The 21,383-nt window shown below is 40.6% G+C and overlaps 1 protein-coding gene across 4 annotated transcripts in view; it reads right to left on the reverse strand.

The window, feature by feature from the left end:
- Nucleotides 1-21,383, reverse strand: part of csmd3b (CUB and Sushi multiple domains 3b) — a 927,060-nt gene that overhangs the window by 158,095 nt on the left and 747,582 nt on the right. For all 4 annotated transcript variants that reach the window (XM_069920534.1, XM_069920535.1, XM_069920537.1 and 1 more), the window contains 3 exons: nucleotides 18,361-18,538; nucleotides 12,541-12,686; nucleotides 5,678-5,758 (listed from right to left, as the gene is read on the reverse strand). In XM_069920534.1, the coding sequence (XP_069776635.1) occupies nucleotides 5,678-5,758; nucleotides 12,541-12,686; nucleotides 18,361-18,538 (405 nt within the window). The remainder of the gene's footprint in view (nucleotides 1-5,677; nucleotides 5,759-12,540; nucleotides 12,687-18,360; nucleotides 18,539-21,383) is intronic.

A 21,383-nucleotide genomic window follows, 5' to 3' on the forward strand; every position in this document is an offset into this window, starting at 1 on the left:
TGCCTGTTGGACAGTGGCAGCACCGAGAGTTTTGTTCACCCAAGTATAGCCCACTCCCTAATGTTAAAGGTGCACCCCACCACCTGCTCGATCGCCCTCACCACCAAGGATAAGACTGTTGGCACTGCTTGGTCGATATAATGGTGGGAGGGGAGACACACAGGATTTAGGCTCCTGGTCATGTACAAACTCTGCGCACCACTCCTCCTAGGCCTGGATTCCCAGTGCAACCTGCAGAGTGTCACCTTTGCCTTTGGGGGGCCCCAAACTCCACTCACATTGCACAGCACACCAACCTACCAGTCCCGGCCAACCTGTGACCTCACACACTGCACATCACTCCACTGGCGCTCTTCCCACATCTTATGCTTGGCTGCAAGCCAATCGCCGCCAGAATTAGGTGCTATTGCGCTGCAGACAGGGACTTCATCAAGGCAGAAGTGCGGCGACTCCTGGCGGAAGGCGATATACAGCCCTTGGAGAGCCCAAGTCCTGGTGGTCAAAGTCGGAAGTAAGCCGAGGATGGTCGTGGATTACAGTCAGACCATTAATCAGTACTCTCAGCTGGATGCCTACCCCCTGCCGAGGATCACCGACATGGTCAATGAGATTGCCCGCTACCAGGTTTTCTCCACGATTGATCTGAAGTCGGCATATCACCAAATCCCTATCCACCTGAAGGACAAGCCCTACACCGCCTTTGAGGCGGACAGGCACCTGTACCAGTTCTGCCGGGTTCCTTTTGGGGTCACAAACGGGGTCTCTGTCTTCCAGCGGGAAATGGATTGCAAGGTCGACCAGCATAAGCTGAAGGCGACATTCCCATATCTGGATAATGTCATGATCTGCAGCTGTGACCAGCAGGACCATGATGCTATCCTGGAAAAATTCCTCCTGATGACCATGGTGCTGAACCTCACAACAAGGAGAAGTGTGTGTACAGCACCACCCGCCTCACCATCCTGGAGTCGTCGGTGTAGATCTGGAAAGGATGCACCCATTAATGGAGTTACCTCTCCGCCCCACGCTAAAGGCCCTCTGCAGGTGCCTGGGCCTGTTATCTTATTACTCGCAGTGGGTCCCTCACTTCTCGGACAAGGTCCGCCCACTGGCCCAAGCCACAACTTTTCCCCTCCCCACCTGAGATGCAGACAGCCTTCACCTGCATCAGGCAAGACATTGCAGATGCCACGATGCAGGCTGTGGATGAGGACTTCTCCTTCCAGCTGGAGAGCGATGCCTCTGAGGTGGACCTCGCAGCTATCCTCAACCAAGGGGGTGCCCTGTTGCCTTCTTTTCCAGGACCCTCCACGGCTCCAAGCTAGGGCACTCCGTCATTGAAAGCAGTCCACCACTGGTGCCACTACCTGGCCAGCAGGAGATTCACGCTCCTTACGGACCAACGGGCCATGGTGTTCATGTTTAACACTACCCACAAGAGGAAGATCAAGAACGACAAGATCCTGCACTGGAGAGTCGAGCTGGCAACCTACAGCAACAATATCCAGTACCACCCTGGGAAGTTTAACAATTCCCCTGACGTCCTCTCTCGCACCTGCACGTCTATGCAGGCATTGCATGAGTCCCTCTGCCATCCGGGCGTCACCCGGTTGTACCATTTTGTTAAGTCCGGAAATCTGCCATACACCATCAGAGACGTCAGGGACATGACCGAGACCTGTCGGGTCTGTGCGGAGTGTAAACCACATTTCTTCCGCCACCCCTAGGCCCACATTGTAAAGGCTACTCGGCCTTTCAAGCATCTCGGCATAGACTTCAAAGGGCCCCTGGCTTCCACGAACTGAAACGTCTACTTCCTCACGGTAATGGATGAGTACTCACGCTTCCCTTTCACACCTCCATGGCCACCATCATCAGGGCCCTGGGGCAGATCTTCATCATGTTTGGCTACCCTGCCTTCATCCACAGTGACCTGGGGTCTAGTTTCATGAGTGATGAGCTGCGGCAGTAGCTGACGACAAGGGGTATCGCGACCAGTCGCATGACAACCTATAACCCAAGAGGCAACGGGCAAATGGAATGTGAGAATGAGGTGGTCTGGAAGGCAGTCCTCCTGGTTCTCAGGTCAAAAGGGTGGGCCATTGAATTCTGGCAGAACGCCCTGCCCGAGGCACTCCATGCTATTCAGTCAATGATGTGCATGGCTGCCAATGAGACCCCTCACGAACATCTGTTCTCATTCCCCAGGAGTTCGGCGACTAGAATGTCACTCCCAGCATGGCTCGCGTCCCCAGGACCCGTGTTTCTGTGTAAGCATGTAAGGACACACAAGGCCGAAGCTCTGGTGGAGCAGGTTTTCTTCCTTCATGCAAATCATAACTACACTTACATTAAGTTCGGCAGTGGCAGCAAGGACACCATCTCAACCAGGGACCTGGCACCAGCAGGAGCACCCACCACACCATGCCCCCCTCCAACCCAGGACAATGCTGACCGGGCATACATCCCCGTCCCCAGGCAGATATGGGGCACGCAGGGCCTCTTTGATGACCAGTGGCCCCCTTCAGCCTTAAGAGATGAACCTGACCCCCACCCATCCAATACGACCCGCATACGTCGACGCCAGCTCCCCTGGCCATCCCTCCGCATGCCTTACTGCCAGCCCCCCCCCCCACAACTTCCCCTCTGACCAGCGACCAGGAGGCAGTCCTATGATGGTCACAGAGTCCCCGGCAGCCTCTGAATCGTCTCAACCTGTAAATATTGTGTGTACATAGTTGGTGTGATTCCTTGTTACTGCCCCCCCCCACCCCCCGGGACAATTTTAAAGAAGGGGGAGAATGTGCTGGTACACCACCAGCCTACTGCAGGGGGAAACCTCTGTACCTGCAGAAGTGTAAGGGGACAGGACAACACCTGGCCGGCTGCCAATCAGTTGGCCTGAATGGATAAACCCCCACCCGGTCGGGTGTCAATCACCCTCCAGGATATTAGCCTGTTGTTCAGTCTTTACCTTGTGTGTGTCTGATTCTGTCTAACAGGGCACCACAGATAACAACAGATGGGAGAAGAAGAAAGAATTCCTGTTGTTTTGCTCAGGAAGGTGGGATTTTGCAAGACATGAGTCACATGCTCTCTTTGGAGTTTCAGTTGGAAGAGAGAGAGAGTTGAGTTTACAGCTCAGTCAGTCATTCAATCAATGTGTGGGACACTGACAAGTAACTGAAAAGTGCAATCCAGGGAGAACTATTTGAAACTGATGAAAGCAAGTTCCTGAGCAGTTGATGGCTGGAAATGCTATCTGTCTGATGTTTCTCTTGAAATAGAGGAAGGAATGGAACTCTGTGGTAGCTTGAAGAAAGAGGTTACCATCTAGAAGATCCTGATGGGGCAAGTTTCATCAGCATGGCCCTGAGGTGACAAGTGGTGATACCTCACTTGTGGAAATCCTGGAACAACAAAAATGTCTCTCTGCAAACCCTACAAGAACCTTCCTGAGTGGTAAACATTTACCTTTCAAGCATCAAGCCTGGTGAACTTTATACATGTTAAATTCTGTGCACAGTATGGTGGTCGCCTGCAACCAGAGAACTTGGAAGAAGAAGTGAAATTGAACTGTGAACCAAAGAACTTTTCTTGAATTTACACACACATTACATACACGTGCGCTTAGAATTAGAAGGGGGAAATATGGGTTAGTATAGAGTATAGTATAAGAATAGCGTTAAGTTAAAGTTTGATTCTATTTTCATGTTTGAAGTTGATTAAAATAACTTTTCTTTTGAAAACCACTTGTCTTGGTGAATGCCTATTGCTGCTGGGTTTTGGGGTCCTTGGGGTTCGTAACGCTATCAATTAGTGGTAATTCTGCTGCGCCCACAGGTAAAAGGAATCTCAGTGTTGTATGTGATATCATGTATGTACTCTGACAATAAATCTGAAATCTTGGTTTCTTCTTCCTATGGGCTTCTAGTCCCTTCCAATTGAGTTTAATCAGTCTCCAAAGCACTATTATAAAGTTTTGAAAGGCTTATGCAGAAAACATTTGATACTATTGATCAATTAAATATAATTACCTATTTCTCAGCAAAGATTATTGAAATAATAATTTTTAATCCCTTTTTATCAGTACTTACAATCTTGTTGCATGAATAAGTACATTTTTAACATAAAATCATACATTAGTTTGGAAAGTATACTACACAAGGTCATTTGCATTTTAATCACAAAATCTACTTCTACGTGACTATTTAAAGATATGTTATCTACATTTGACACAGAATCCCTGTCAAGCAACATCAATCAGTAGGCCCTTTCAAGCAAGGAAGATGTCAGGAGACTTACCTTTGTGAATGCGCTGAGGCACCGAAGGCAACCCTTCTCGGGAAGGATAATCGGCAGAGTGCAGCACACTGCCGCCCAAGGCTACTGCAATTGGCTGGTTAGGGGTGGGCTAATGATACAGTCAGTCAGTCAGTCCACTCACCCCTTTCCCTCTGTGACCCCCTTAAGGCAGGGGTGGCGGGCAGAAGCTGTCAGACAGTGGGGGCCAGCGGGAGCCATCAGGGCAGCAGGGGCCGGTGGGAGCTGCCACAATTGCGAAGGCCAGTGAGAGCTTCAAGCTGCATGGGGGTTTATGGGTAGGGAAGACGGCCATTATTCTGCTGTGTATTTATGATGGGTGGCTCTATGGCACCAGTTGCCCCGACTCCATCAGCTCTGGAGGGCGCAACAAGGTGAATGCAACACTGGAGCAGCCTTTTAGGGCTGCTGTCTGAAAGGTAAGTTTTATGTTTCCCTCCACACTTGTACCCGGCCTCCAGGTGGAGACCTGGCATGAAATAGCCTAGTGTCTGAAATGCCAGAAAATAAAATATAGTATTGAAACTAATATTATTTGAAAAAAAAGCTTCTGCTTATATTTGAGTACTATCTAATTTCATCAAAATTGAATAATAGGCAATGGGGAATGACTGTAGTTAATTATTTTCATTTTCACAGATGTCATTAAAAACTCTTTTCAAACTCAAATTGAAGTGACTTTTAAATATTTTAAACAGTTAAAGCATAGTACTGATATTTTTAAAACAATGCAAATTTTGATTTATTCTTCACATTTTAACTTTAAATTGCACATGTTTGGGGTTTACAAGTCATTAATTTTTCAGTCTCTCACAGGACAATGGCAAAACAGATCCCTCCTTAGGGGCAAAACATACTGTGAAAAATAACCATCAAGGAAAAAAAAGTAACTGAAAATTGTATTCTCATCCACTCAACAATCAAAGCCAATTCAGAAAATCACATGCTACTGAAATCTTCCATGTAATCTACTCAGCTCTGTTGAAGGAAAGAAGTCAGTAAACAATCATTACATCACCAGACACCATTTTTTCCATAGGCTCATTAAGAAAACGGACCAAATTTACATCCAATTTGTTCCCACTTTAAAACTCTTGATGTCCAGCCATTCACAAACTTTAATAACTTGTCAATAAACCCTCTACTAATTTTATACAGGTTATTTCTAACATTTCCACGGGAAGAACAAAGTTTACAAGAATGCCCTGAGTACTACTTTTCAAGTATTGCGGGGTGCAAATTATCAAACTTCACTCATGTTCGGCAATTCCTAAAAGTGATTGAAGTTGATTGCAGAACAAATGAGAGTGCAAAAACAGTACAAACGATGGGCTCCAGAGGAGTTCAGACTTACCTATTTCAAATTCATCATCCTCTGTCAAATTTTGCCCTGTGAGCATCGTTGGTGGGGACTGGCAGATTCGCAGCTGGTATGCTGTAAAATCACATTCAACATAAAACACAGTAAAACTCTATTAGCCAGAATTCAAGTAATGGCAAAAAAAATTGGCACGCCTCGCCATTAGTTCACCAATCACGATACACAATCTCAAGCAACTGGAACATTCCCTTATCTGGCATCTACCAATCTCCATAGGTGCCGGATACCAGGGATTTTACTGTACCCAGTGGTTATTTCATAAACTAGATCTGCGATTATAAATCAAACATTTTTAAGGAAAGCTAATTTTTCTTTTTAATTTAGTGTAAAAAATCTTACTGAAACTAAACAATTTGAACTTAAATTCATGGAACATGCATCCTGGGTGAAAACAGTAGTTTACCGATTAAACACGTGGATTCCTGTGAGCAACTCCTTGGTTAACTCATTAATTAAACTTGGATTCTTGATCTTTTACTGGAATTTTAACGTTGGCTGCTTGTGTTAAATATGCTTTGTGACATCACCTGCACAATGCACCTCCATTTTCAAAATTCAGTTTCTATGAAATCATGGAAAATGTTTAGCACAAACAACTAAAGACAAATTTCAACCCAAATTTATAAGCTGTAAATGTGCAATTATATAAATGAATTCAAATGTGGTGAAATACAAGATCCCATACCATTTTAAAATAATCATTTGAAGATTGTTTAGAAACAGTCTTGCTCTTGAACCTTGCAACATAGGAAGGTTCTGGGAGCTGGTGTTTGTTCAGTATAACATTATGGTTTGGCTTGCTGGAATATTGGTCAGGTAATCTTGTTCTTGATGCTTAAATGCTTTATTTCCATTAAACAGTAATGCTACATTGAGACCACAAGATTAGGAAACTTAAGTCATTAGTGTTTATTGAGGCAGGATAAAAATTTTGGATGAGGCTGAGAGCAGGGCATGTCATTGATATGAGACAGAGAAAGAGAAAGAGAGAGAGAGAATTTATCCAAGGCCACATTTACACTCCGAGTGAAACTCAGCAGAATTAAATGTGTGTCCCCTGCAGTCTGTCAAACGTCTACAGGTGCACTAGGCTGACTGATTGCATCATGGTCTGATCTGCTAATTCAAGTGCCAAAAAATGCAGAATCCTACAGAAATGGCAGTACTGCCCCTGGTACAGACTCAGATGGAACTGGGAGGTGAAACATGTATTCCCCCTCCGTGGGGGTCTTACTGTTATGATGTGGGCCCTGCATAGATTTAAACTGCCTAAAGAAAAAAGGAGAGTAGCGTTTTCTTCTAAAACATTGAACAACCTTTAGAGATCCATGCCAAAGATGGTGGTGCCTATGCTTGGTATTGCAGATCATTTAGGTTGCAAGCTCTGAGGGAGAAACAGACCCGTGGAAGCCACCAGAGTGGGAGAACAGCACTCAACTGAGAAGTATAAGTTTAGGAAAGATCTGATCCTACAGCTGTGAACCATCATGGGTCTCAGTTGTAGAAAGACACACCACCAAGTTGCAGGTTGCCTGTAGAGACTGGTTCATGGGAATCAGATATCGGACTGCCAATGGCAAAAGGGCTCCCAAAGGGCCTCCAACATTTACAGCTTTCTAATCATATTGGAGATTTGGAACTTGGGCCAAGGAGGGCAACAGATGCCTGGAGTTCGGATTCACTGTTGGGTCAGAGAAGAGGCTGTGCAGTAATGGAGGTTATGGGAGTGCAGGAGGTGGCAGCGAAGGGATCCACAGACACTCAGCATCTCTGAAGGGACTCTCTTTTGCTTCTCTTTCTCCTTGGTAGGAGCTCTGGACTAATGGTGCCTCTTTGAGTATCTTTACAGACTAAAAATTAAGTAACTTTTTTTTTTGTATTTATATACATAATAAAAGAAACTTGGACATACCCAAGTCCATCATGGGCACCAACCTCCCATCCACTGAATACATCTGTGTGAGATGTTGCATCAAGAAGGCAGTTAACCATTGCTGTACTCTCAGGCTCTCTTCTGATTTCCAAGTTGACATTATATATTTTTTTGCTACAGCTAAGACTATCATAATAAAAAAATGTTGTGCTTCATCCAGTTTGAGGCCTAATTCTTTACTTTTTATATTACTTAGAAGAAAGATCTCTGGATCTTTTGGTATGTTGCTTTTTGTGATTTTATTTAATACCTGATTTAGATCTTCCCAAAACTTTTCCACTTTCTCACATGCCCAAATTGCATGTACTGTTATTCCTGTTTCCTTCTTAAAGAGAAAACATCTGTCTGATACTGTTGGATCCCATTTATTTAACTTTTGGGGTGTGATATATAGCCTGTGTAACCAATTATATTGCATCATGCATAACCTCATGTTTATTATATTTTTCATAGTTCCAGAGCATAAATTTTCCCATATTTCAATTTATGTTTAAATCATTTTCCCACTTTTGTTTGGGTTTATCGCTTATTTCCTCATTTTCCTTCTCTTGCAGTTTGATGTACATGTTTGTTATAAATCTTTTAATTATCATTGTGTCTGTAATCACATATTCAAAGCTGCTTTGTTCTGGTAATCTCAGCCTGCTTCCCAATTTGTCCTTCAAGTAGGTTTTCAGTTAGTGGTATGCAAACATTGTACCATGAGTTATTCCATATTTGTATTTCATTTGTTCAAATGGTAAAAATTTATTCCCAAAAAACAATTTTATTTTCTTTTAATTCCTTTTCTCTCCCATTCTCTAAAGGAAAGGTTATCTATTGTGAAAGGGATTAGTTGATTTTGCTTCAATAATAATTTTGGTAAATATCCCTGGGTTTCGTTGTTTTAGGTGTGATAGAGTCGGAGGGGCAAGAGGAGGTGGGGTTGCATTGCTTGTCAGGGAAAATATTACAGCGGTGCCTAGGAAGGATAGATTAGAGGGCACATCCACGGAGGCTATTTGGGTGGAACTGAGGAGTAGGAAAGGAGAGGTTACACTTGTAGGGGTGTATTATAGACCACCCGGAGGGGACCGAGACCTAGAGGAGCAAATCTGTAGGGAGATAGTAGATATTTGTGATAAGCACAGGGTTGTAATTATGGGAGATTTTAATTTTCCACATATAGATTGGGAAACACATTCTGTGAAAGGACTGGATGGGTTAGAGTTTGTGAAATGTGTGCAAGATAGTTTTTTACAACAATATGTAGAGGTGCCGACCAGAGAAGGAGCAGTGTTAGATCTACTGTTGGCAAATGGGATGGGTCAAGTGACGGAGGTTAGTGTTGGCGAGCACTTCGGGTCCAGTGATCATAATGCCATCAGCTTCAATGTCATTATGGAAAGAGAGAAATCAGGGCCAAGGATTGAGGTTTTTGATTGGGGAAAAGCTAGATTTGAGGAGATGCAAAAGGACTTACAGGGTGTGCATTGGGACAATTTGTTTTATGGGCAGGATGTAGTAGAGAGATGGAAGTCTTTTAAAGATCAGATTTTGAGAGTGCAAAAGCTTTATGTTCCTGTTAGGTTAAAAGGAGGGGCAAAAGGTTTGAGAGAGCCGTGGTTTTCAAGGAATATTGGAAACTTGGTTCGAAGAAAAAGGGAGGCGTACATTAGATATAAGAAGCATGGAGTTAAGGAGATGTTTGAAAGATACATTGAATGTAAGAGGAATCTTAAGACAGGAATTAGGAAAGCTAAAAGAAGGTACGAGAAAACTATGGCAAGCAGGGTGAAAACTAATCCAAAAGAGTTCTACAAATATGTTAATGGTAAGAGGAAAGCTAGAGACAAAATTGGTCCCTTAGAAAATCAGAGCGGAAAACTGTGTGTGGAGCCTAGAGAAATGTGGGAGATATTGAACAGTTTCTTTTCTTCAGTATTCACTAAGGAGAAGGATATTGGGAGATGTGAGATAAAAAAAAGCAAATTGGGTAAATATGGGGAATATAGAGATTACAAAAGGTGTAGTTTTAAGGCTTTTGAAGAATATAATGGTGGATAAGTCTCCGGGACCAGACGGGATCTTCCCCAGGACATTGAGAGAAGTGAAGGAGGAAATAGCAGAGGCTCTGGCGGTAATTTTCCAAATGTCATTAGATATGGGGATAGTGCCGGAGGATTGGCGCATTGCGCATGTGGTTCCGTTATTTAAAAAGGGTTCAAGGAGGAAGCCTGGCAACTATCGGCCTGTAAGTTTGACGTCTGTGGTAGGTAAATTAATGGAGAAAATTCTTAGAGATAGTACTTATAAACATCTGGATAGACAGGGTCTGATCAGGAGCACTCAACATGGATTTGTGGGAGGAAGGTCATGTTTGACCAATCTGATTGAATTTTTTGAAGAGGTGACTAGGAATGTGGATGAGGGTAGCGCAGTGGATGTTGTCTATATGGACTTCAGTAAGGCCTTCGATAAGGTACCACATGGAAGGTTAGTTAGGAAGGTGCAGTCTTTAGGTATAAATTTTAAGATAGTCAAATGGATTGAACATTGGCTGAAAGGGAGAGGCCAGAGAGTGGTAGTGGATAATTGTCTGTCAGGTTGGAGGCCGGTGACCAGTGGTGTGCCTCAAGGATCTGTATTGGGCCCATTGTTGTTCGTTATATACATTAATGATCTAGATGATGGGGTGGTGAATTGGATTAGTAAATATGCAGACGATACTAAGATAGGTGGAATAGTGGATAATGAAGAAGGTTTTCAAGGATTGCAGAGGGATTTGGGCTGCTTAGAAAAGTGGGCTGAAAAATGGCAGATGGAATTTAATGCTGATAAGTGTGAGGTGCTTCATTTTGGTAAGAAGAATCAGAATAGGACATACGTGGTAAATGGGAGAGCATTGAGGAATACAGAAGAGCAGAAAGATTTAGGAGTAACGGTACATCGTTCCCTGAATTTAGAAACTCACGTGAATAGGGTGGTGAAGAAGGCTTTTAGTATGCTGGCCTTTATCAATCATTGCATGGAATATAGGAGTTGGGAGGTGATGTTGAGATTGTATAAGACGTTGGTGCGGCCTAATTTGGAGTTCTGTGTGCAATTCTGGTCGCCTAATTATAGGAAGGATATAAACAGAGTGGAGAGAGTGCAGAGAAGGTTTACCAGAATGTTACCTGGGTTTAAGCATCTAGAGTGTAGGGAGAGATTGGACAGATTAGGTCTTTATTCTTTGGAGCGTAGAAGGTTGAGAGGGGATTTGATAGAAGTATTTAAGATTATGAAAGGGATAGACAGAGTGGATGTGGATAGACTATTTCTGTTAAGAGGAGGAAAGATTAAAACAAGAGGACATGAGTTAAGAATTAAGGGGCAGAGGTTTAGAGGTAACATGAGGGGGAACTTCTTTACTCAGAGAGTGGTAGCCGTGTGGAATGATCTTCCGGGAGAAATAGTGGCGGCGGAGTCAATTGTATTATTTAAGAAAAGGTTGGACAGGTATATGGATGAGAAGAAGATGGAGGGTTATGGGCATTGTGCAGGGAGGTAGGACTAGAAAGGGGTGTTTGGTTCGGTGCAGACTAGAAGGGCCTAATGGCCTGTTTCCGTGCTGTAATTGTTATGTTATATGTTATGTTAATTGGTAATTTGTTTTTTTTTCCTTTCTACGTGAATCTTCTTCCATATGTTGAGTAAATGGTGCAGTCCTGATGAACTTCTGTATTGCACCAGTTTTTCATCCCACTTATAAAGTATATGTTCTGGTACTTTCTCCCCTATTTTATCTAGCTCTATCTTGGTCCAATCTGTTTTTTTCCTTGTTTGATAAAAATCTGATAGATACATTAATTGTGCTGCTCTATAATAATTTTTTTTTAGTTTGGAGGCTGCAAACTCCTTGTTTGTACCATTCTGTTAATTTATCTAGTGCTATCCTCGGTTTCCCCCCTTTCCATAAGAATTTTCTTATTATTCTGTTTAGTTAATTGAAGAATTTATCTGTTAAGGGAATTGGTAATGATTGAAATAGGTATTAATCCATTGGGAAAAAAAAACATATAATTTAAAAAATAAAGTCACATTATTTGAACAAATTTGGGAACTGTATATGGAACATAACAGAGAGGGCTTACCACAGATATCTACCCCCTAAAATGATAAAATGAGAAGAAGACAAAATGACCTGATCCAGTGTGTAAAAGTAGATGACACAATTTTCTTGTTTATTTTAATTGTGTGATGACATTGTTTAATGGTTTTATTGTATTGTATATGTTGAACGTTTAATGGGTTTGGAGGGGGTGGGAAGGAGGGAGGGAAGGTAGGGTGTATAAAAGGGGAGAAAATGCCACTGTGTATATTCAAGAAGGAAATGTTTGTGTGTATTTTGATTGATATGGTTCATAGTGTGAAAATTTTTTTTTAATTAAAAAAAAAGAAGGGATTTAACATCATAAATGACCCCATCACACTGGTTGCAGCCCCTTCTTGCTGCTCCTTTCAGATAGAAGGAACAGAAACTTGAAGAGCAGAACCTGTAAGTTCCAGGACAATTTACTTCCATCTGAAGTTGAGGCTTTTGAATCTCTCTCTAACCATAAACCAGTTTAGGACCACCAAAAAAATGTTTGCACTATTGAAATGTGCTTTTTTTTTACTTGCATTAACTGTGACTATGAATATCCTTTTATATTTATTATCTCCTTTCCTCTCATGGCAAATTGTAGTAATAGGAAAAAAAATTGTAGTTGTATTCTACCTATCTGGCTGCAGCAAGCAAGAGTTTGGTGCATCTGTACTGTGCACTGATGCATGTGAAAATAAACTCTCTTTTACTCATGAACATAGACCACGCATTAATGTGATATAAAATTAATTCCATCTAAATGAAGAAGTGTATAAATACTAAGCATAAACCTACCATGGTAACTGAGGATGAAGAAGCCGCCTGTTGTAAAATCACTGTGGAATTTGATAAGGATCTGATTTGATGTGCTGTAGACGGACTCCAGAGCTGTATTTCCACTGAATTGTCCAATCTGTGGAGTTGTCTGGTCTGGACCATCCCTAAGAAAAATAAGTGCCAGTATGAGTATCCATTTAGGCTGTTAACCAATAGCAAATTCAAGCACACGTAGTATTAACAGTACCTCTTAACCTCCTGCGGAAATATTTCTGTATTTCAACACTTAATAATTAATGGATAGTGTTAAGACCATGAACAAGAAGAATTTTCAATTATACATCACTTTAATTATGGCACAAAACATCCAAGGAAGAGATCTCACAGGACTATTATCTCACGAAAACTGAAGCAGAACTACACAAAGAGCTCTTAAGGCAGGTGACCAAATAATTATTAAAAAGAGCAGTTCAATTAAACAGGAAAAAGAGGTGAAAAGGCAAAGGAATAGGGAAGAATTTTCAGCATTTTGGATTCCACTGTGGAACGAACAGTGATAGAAGTAAAGCAATTGGATTCCGGGATTGTAATTTAATTATAATTGAGGAGGGGAAGCCCAAAATTAGAAGAGTGCAGATATTTTGGAAGCTGAAAGAAAATACAAAGATAGAGGAAAGTGGGACCATGGTGGGATTTATTAACATTTGAATTTGAAAATCAAACTGTTGATTAACTGGATGCCAACATTAATTAGTAAATAGAATTGCAATGGGTGAACAGGATTTATTCTAAATTAGAACACAAGCAGCATGTTCAAAAAGCACAGGAAATCGGTAGGCCAGCAGTAGCTCAGGATAGTAAAAACCAGGAATAATAAAATCATGGATGTGTGTTCAAATCATCAATGTTGAGTATGTTTCATAGCTGCACACATGTAAGTAATTTCCAATATTAATCTGACAATGGTACATTAGTTTTAAATTTGCCTCATGACCTTGCTATCACCACAGATTTTCCACGCGACAGAAGACAAATTTGCCTTCAAGATCTTTTGAGAACATTTGTAGCTTTCCTTCCTCCCTAACATAATCCAAGATGTTCATCCCATTTGCAGAAATATTCAAAAGCCCCTTCCTCATTATTTACAGGCAGTTAAAGACTACATTATCTCTTCTGACCAGCAGCGAGTCAGCTTGCTCATACTCAGTCTGGAATGCAGAGATGAATTAAAATGAAACCTGGCAATTGATATCAATGAGACACGTTGTTCCCTTTGCTTGTGGATAATAAATGTGCTTCCAGAAACTCGAGTCTGCATTAAGTCGATTCCATCTTTCAAAATTTAAGTCATGAACACTCTGTTCACTTATTCTTTCACCTTATTTTTGAGAGGCCACTTACTCTATATAGATCTGGAGCATTCACATTGATGCTTGAACTAACTGCAACCAGTGCATCAATGCCCACATTTGGAAGGCATAAATAGATGTTTAAATAGAAGCTAAGAAAAAAATTATTAAGATATTTGAATACAAATAGATTTAAGAGTTAAAGTGTTTAATTTCTTTTTTTTTATCTCATCAAAATTTCAAAAGAATTTTAGATTCTATTAAACCATGCAATGGCAGTAACATTATGGGTAGTATCCATTTACTTATATTTTGGCAAAGTGGTAGCCTGCAATCAGTAAGCATCTAAAGCAAAATAATTTAAAATTTAAGCAGAAATAAAACTGTCAGTAATTATAGAATGGAAACACAAGATTCCTAAATTATAATTTATCATTGAAAAATTACCATTGATTACTACCATTACCTACAGATGAAGGTTAGATTCTCAATTGTTGATGAATTTAAAGGTAAAGACTAACTGCTTGAAATCACATTATGCACTTTTAGTAAATGTAAAGTCCTTCTGAAACCCTTCCATTATCCCTCATCACCTTTCCTCTAGCTCTGACTGTGTGTATCTCTCTCTCTTTCCCTCTGCCTCCTTTCCTTCAGCTCTGCTTTCACAAAGCAGCAATTCTTACCTTTCCTCTCCTGTCCTCCTATCCATGTCAAATTGTGTCATTTTGCCTGTTGGCCTGTGGTCCTCCCCCTGCCCTCTCTTCTATCCTCACCCAGCCTTTTTATTCAAACCTTGAACAAGGGCTCAGTCCCAAACTTTGGTTATATATCTTTACCGCCTATTTACCGCATGAGTTCCTCCAGCATTTCTGCGTTTTTACTACAATCGTAGTGACTGTAGACTTTTGTGTTTCACCACATAGAATACTTCGTGCCTTCATTTCTGTTCCTTTTATTTCTAGCTTTGAATGGGGCAAGTAAAATATGAATCATCTGGATGTACGAAAGGCAACTCTATGTGTTTCCTCCATATTTAACCATTAGGAAAGTAACTTAATTTTTTAAAATTTGAATCATTAAATATACATTTTTAATCCGATTACACAGAATAGTTCAAGATTTTTTTAAACGATATACTGTACCAGCCATAATCGCTTACTTTTATCTCTACAAAAGTCCCACATTTAGCTTTTTTATTTTAGGATAGAAAATAATTTTTAATTAAAAAAAAAATCAGGTTAGATGCAAGAATTAGCAAAAGTAGTGGAGTGAATGAATGATTTAGCAATGAAAATGAGATTGTGAGGTTTTATCAAATTAAAGGCAACTAATCACCTATATTACTTACCATCTCCTGTGTTTAGATGCCAACTAAAAGTTGATCTGGCCACCAAATGAGCTATTTTTGATTTTCCTATCTAATTTTTTAAAAAAACATTTAGACATATAGCTCAATAACAGGCCATTTTGACCCACAACTCCGTGCCGCCCAATTTACATCCAATTAACCTACACCCGTAGTGCATTTCAAAGTCATGTTTTACTATTAACAAGGCAGTGAAACTGAAAGAAATTAAATGAAGATCATCATGAAGAACCATAGCGAACTGAATTTGAAGTAATAAAATGTTTAAGTTTTGAACATGCTAATCTACTTGGAAGAAACTACTTTCATTTTAATTGATAAAGTCATCAAAGGTGCATGAGACTGCACTAATGAAATGGAAGAAGAGTGTGGCCTGTACAGGCTTGTGACATGGATTGCTCCACATAACCACAAAAAGACTTTGAGGAAAGTGGGATAGGTTAAAGGAGAGGCTATTGAGGGCGAGGACAAGTTCTGCCAGCCAGAGGAGGGTGGTGGTGGAGGGGGACTGGTTGGGTCTGTTGTCAAGGAAGGAATGAAGGCCTTTGAGGCATTTAGTATGGGGGAATGGAAGTGTATAGGGATCGGATGGTGAAGATGAGGCAGTTGAGTTCAGGAAACTGGAAGTTATTGAAGAGATTGAGGCCATGTGAAATATCTCAGATGTAGGTATGGAGGGACTGGAGCAGGGGACAAAACTTAATCAAGGTAAGCAGATACTAGATCAATGGGGCAGGATCACGCAAAAACAATGGACCTACCGGGACAATTGGATTTGTGGATCTTGGGTAAGAGGTAGAACTGGGCAGTGTGGGGTTGGGAAACATTAAGTTTGGAAGGCTAGGAAGGGAGATAATCGCAAGTGATGAGTTCAGAGTTAGTGCATAGGATGGTGCTTTGGTGAGTTTTGGTGGGACCCTGTTGAAGGGGGAAATGAAAGTTATCATCTGCCTTTAGCTAAATAGAGGTCAGTGAGCCAGATCACAACAGCACAAACCTTGTCTGCAGGTTTACTGGTGAGTTTGGGATCAGTGCAGAGAGAGGGGTGGGAAGAGTGTGCTGAGGGGATAAGATTAGCATAAGTGAGGCAGTTGGAAATATAAAGATCTAGAGTGTGCAGAAGGCCAGAACAAGGTGTCCAGGAAGATGAAGAAGGCTTCAGGTGTGAGAAGGGGATCTTCAGTGAGAATCCTGGTGGAAGAAGAAGGTGTGGAAACAGAGACGATGAGGGAAGAGATTGACATCATGGTATGCACAAAGCTTATTGAGGTGCAGGCGAAGAGGGACAAAGGTGAGGCCTCTACTGAAGATAGAACATTCCAGTTCTGAGAGGGGAAGGTCAGTGGGGATGATAAAGACCAGGCAGGGTTTGGAGTGTGGGTCACTCTGATGGAAGTTGTCAGGGGGAGGAGGATGGGGTGGATCAGGAGGTGGAGGGTCAAGGAGATCCAAAGTTGGAAGGGAAAGGTTGGGTAAGTCAGGGGGAGAGGGTGAGATGTGCCATGGTGAGAGTTTCTCCTGTTGAAGGTAGCACAGGCTCGCAGGCTGAAATGGCCTGTTATCACGCTATATGTCTAAATTTAAATATAAATTTAAAAATTTAAAGGAGTAAGTGAGAAGAGGTGCCTGAGAGTTTTCTTCTGGCTTCAGCCAGACCACGCAAGCCCTCCTTTGTCTGCAGATTTGATAGTATTCTTTGTGCTTTGACTACAAGTGCCCTACAATTTCCACATCTGCTCTTATGAATTTCCACTATGACATAATTAATTTAAGAAGCCTTTTACGCTCCATCATAATCAGTAGAATATTGGAGAATGACAATCAATGAATTCACTATTTCCAAAGCGGACTCTTTTGATTCTCCAAATTGCAGATGATCAGGCCCTGAAGATTTACCAGCTTTCAGTCGCAATAATTTTCATCCAGTTTTTATTTGTCTAATATGAAGGGCTTTTCATTCCTCTTCAACATTGGACTCTGTTCCTTGGATTTTTGGGAATTTACTTGTGCTTCTATCTTCAAAGAAGAGGGCAAACTATTTGCTTAACTGCTTATCATTTCTTATTTCAAATTCTCTTGTTTTTGATTGTAAGGAATCTACATTTGTCTTCACTAATCTTTTTTTTTACGCATTGAAACTTCCATGGTTCACTTTTATCCTCTTTTAATGTTTAATTTCAAATTCTGATTTTACTTTTTAAATGAATTCCTTGGTTCATTTTTGCTGAATACCAAACTATTCCCAATCACCATGTTTGTTACTTCTGGCAATTTTATATGTTTTCCCTTTGGATCTAAAATCTTCCACTACTTCTTTCATTTGTCAAGATGGAATCATTTTTTCTTTTGAGTTTTGTTCCAGAAAGGAGTATGGGCAAAGTTGTTGCAGATCTGACATTTTTCTTAAATGTTATCCAATGCTTATTCATCAATGCTCTTCAATCTATCATAACCAACTGACTCATACTTCTGGAGTTTATAGATGCTTCAATTTCCAATCAAGCTACTTCATAATTCATAATAATGAAGAATACTATCATTGTACTGGGCCACTTCCCTTAGGGACCGTGTGTATCCTGATTATAAATTAATCTGGAAATTTTATTCACTTTACTCTGGTAATTTTTAATAATTATGCCCTTAAACATTTCCAGGCTAACCTTTAATTCCCTTATTTCCCTCATTATCATAATCATTGATTCTTGTTACTACCACTTTTGTTAACCAATCTTTAATGTCTTTTCTTCTGCAGGCCATTCGTTCAATTTTCTCCTTTCCTGAGCAACTTAAAACTTGTTTTACCTCTACGATTTCCTTCTTCTATTTGCAGATTATTTATTTGAAATGTTAAACCTGTTTCTTTCTTCCCAGTTGGTGTCTGACCTGACGTGCTTAATGCATGTTTGCTTCACGATTGTCAATGACACCAAGGAGGTACATTTTTAGAATAGGTTTGTTACAATAGAAATATATGAGAAAGAATCATTCTTTGCAAAGACTATAGTTATCCAGACATTATAACATGACTTTGGAATAAAGATCTAATCAAATAAGTATAGTGACGGAGGTGCAGTCTGCTCATTCAACTTTATGACTCAATCAATGAGAAAATGTATGGCTTACCATACTGTAATGAAATCATAAATTGGTTCTGTTTGCAAGACAGTGAAGTTGATGTAGATCCCATGGCCTGGAGGGACTTTGACAATCCAAAAGCAGTCCTGAAAGTTAGGGTACTCATCAGGGTAAGCAGGAGAGTAGATGGTGCCATTTAGTGCAGTTATATTGCCTCCGCAGAGAGCTGGAGAAGCAACAATATCCAATTTGTTAGAAAATTATTTTATTCACAGTCCAACTTATTTCTACTTCAAGCCAAATGGTATAAAATTTAATAACTACAAATTGTGGAATATCAGATTGATCACATTTTTGCTTTATTTTTCTTTTGGCATTCATTTCTAATGTTTTACAGATGTCTTTTGAACCATCAAGGTTCTAGATGTGTTTCCTTGTAATACTGAAACCTCAGTGACTTGAGATTGTAATTACAATATTCATAGTGGCTTAAAATTGCTACATGCTTTGTTTTCATCAGTCTTCCTCTATTTTGCACTCCTTGGTCCATGTCAGTGACCACTATCTATCCTTATGCATCCTAAACACAAATATTCATTTTATCTGATCCATATCTCTCCCAATCTTCTGTGTAACCTAAAAGTAACCTTTTGTTTCTCTTTTTCCCATTTCTGATGAGATGTCTTTGAACTGAAATTCTCACCCTGCTGCTCTGACTACAGATGCAACCTGGCCTGCTGAGTGTTTCTAGTACTTTTGTTTTATTTCAGATTTCAACCATCTTATGTTTTAATATCCAAGACAAAAAAGTATTACAATATGGTAACCAGAATGCTTTAATGTAATTCAAGATGAGTAAAATTCAAAAGATAGCATTAGGAAAAGTAAACTAATTCTGGACAATCTATGTATGGGATATGTAAATACCATTTTAGACTGGTTGTTTTTGGTGATGTCTATTTAACATTGTGAATATCTCAATATGTTTTTTTTTTAAATAACTTTTAGCATTAATGTTGAAACATTGTCCAAGATAAAATACAGGTCGCTTGTTATAAATTAATTTGCTTGCAAGTTTATTATTTATTATTATTATTCTTTCTAAATATTCTTTGCATCTACAACAGATAGCATTTTAAATCTGTGGAACGACCTGAAAGCCATTCACCCAACAATGAGCAAAGAACCCTTTTGATTGCATTAACTCATTGATATTAAATATCAATAAATATTACTCAGCTGCACCAATCAATGCTCCGAAATCTCGTACAAAATATCTAGTGCTGAAACACATGAGCAGCCCACATTCACCTGGAAAATCTTCAAGGCTTTTCCATTTAAAATCAGGTTCACATCAGTGGTAAGATGCAGTGGTAAGGTTTGTTTTGCAAGCAGTGCAGATAGAAATTCGGTAAATAGTATTGCAAATAAGACACAGTACAAAAGTGCCGTTTCTTAGAGAGCAAAGGCAAGATCATTTTAACATTGTGAAGATAGCAGGAAAGAAAGAAAGTGTTGAAAGAAACTTGAACAAGTTGGTGGGTGATTACACACTCAAGAAGCTTCTTTCTGAAAGGGCCGAGGCGTGGAGGGGGCAGGAAAGTGAAAAGTGTGACCAGGAAATGTAATAAAGTAAAATCCCTGGTATCTGGGTCCTTTGGGGATTGGTAAGTGCCAGATAAGAGAATTTTCCAGTTGCTTGGGATTGTGTGTTGCATGATTGGCAAACTAATGATGAGGTGTTCCAATTTTAAACTTCTATATTTTTTGCCTATTTATTTTCCGTGATTGTTTTTGCCAGATGTTTGCAGATGCTGGTTGTTTGAATTCTGGATAAGAAGGGTTTTATTGTACTTGTAAAATAATTTTAAGAATGGACTCAATGGTAAAACACAGTTTCAATATTTATGGCTCAGAGTTTGACATTGCCAGAAGGTGGCCAAATAAGAAAGACCACACATAGTTTCCATGGCTGCTAGCTGAAAGTACTCCCTGCATCAACACATTGGTGTCGTCTTGTGTAGTGGCAGGAGTTTCTGTTTGTGAGTGCCATCTTGTAGGTATTCACAACAGACTCCATCCACAAAAATACTGGGGAAAAACAAACATTGACCAGGAATGGATAACAGTTGGGTGTAGAAAAGATTCACAAAGATAGTGCCAGGACTGGAAGGCTTTAGTTTTATGGAAAGACTGAATAGAACTATTTTCTCTGGAGGTATAATTCTGTGCAACCTTGTAATATGATGAGGGACATAGACAAGGTAGATAGTGAGAGCCTTGTTCCTTGGGTTGAAGAATCTAAAACTGGAGGGTATAGGTTTGTGAGAGGGGAAAGATTTAATATTTAAGATTCCTTTATTGTTATGTAATACAACAGGTGTAATATTCTATGAAATTGCCGTAAGGCAGAGCAAGATTTGCCATCAGCAGAAATTGCCCTTACAGTCAGAGAAAGAGAAGCAAAAGAGAGTCCTCCCAAAGCCACTGAGTGTCCATGGTTTTGATTCCATCACTCCCACAGCTACATAACCTTCAGTCCAAACCATTGGCAACTCGAGCCCCAGATCTAAATCTCCAACATGATCAGGAAGTCTTCAGCGCCCTCAGCACTCTTTTGCATCATGGTTCCGTAACTTGATACCCTTTCAGCAGTCCAAAGTCTGATGTGAATCTTTAACCGCAGTCACCAACAGCCTGAAGCTTGTGTGGGTTCCTCGTCTCGAGTCATCAATAGCCCACCCGCTGTGGGTTCTTCAGCCGCAGAGCTCCTCACCGGTCCGCTACCAGGGTCACTGTCCTGTGGGTCATCTCCTCTGCTTTACCTTCTCAGACAGGGGTGGTTTCCCCATTTTCTGTTGCCTTGCTCCTATTCTCTGCTTCCCTGGATTCTGCTACCCCTCGTGGCTGCTGCAGAACACAGGTGCTGCCATCTTGGGCCAACATCCCACGGTAACAGGATTTTAAAAAAAAACACTGTTTAAAGCCTGGACAGAGATGTTAGTAGTTAGGCTGATCAGTAGAACACTGCGGAAGATCACTGTGTTTCCATTCCCTGCTTTCTGTTGGTC

This window comes from Narcine bancroftii, chromosome 2, assembly GCF_036971445.1.
Source record: "Narcine bancroftii isolate sNarBan1 chromosome 2, sNarBan1.hap1, whole genome shotgun sequence".
Taxonomy (NCBI): Eukaryota; Metazoa; Chordata; class Chondrichthyes; order Torpediniformes; family Narcinidae; genus Narcine; species Narcine bancroftii.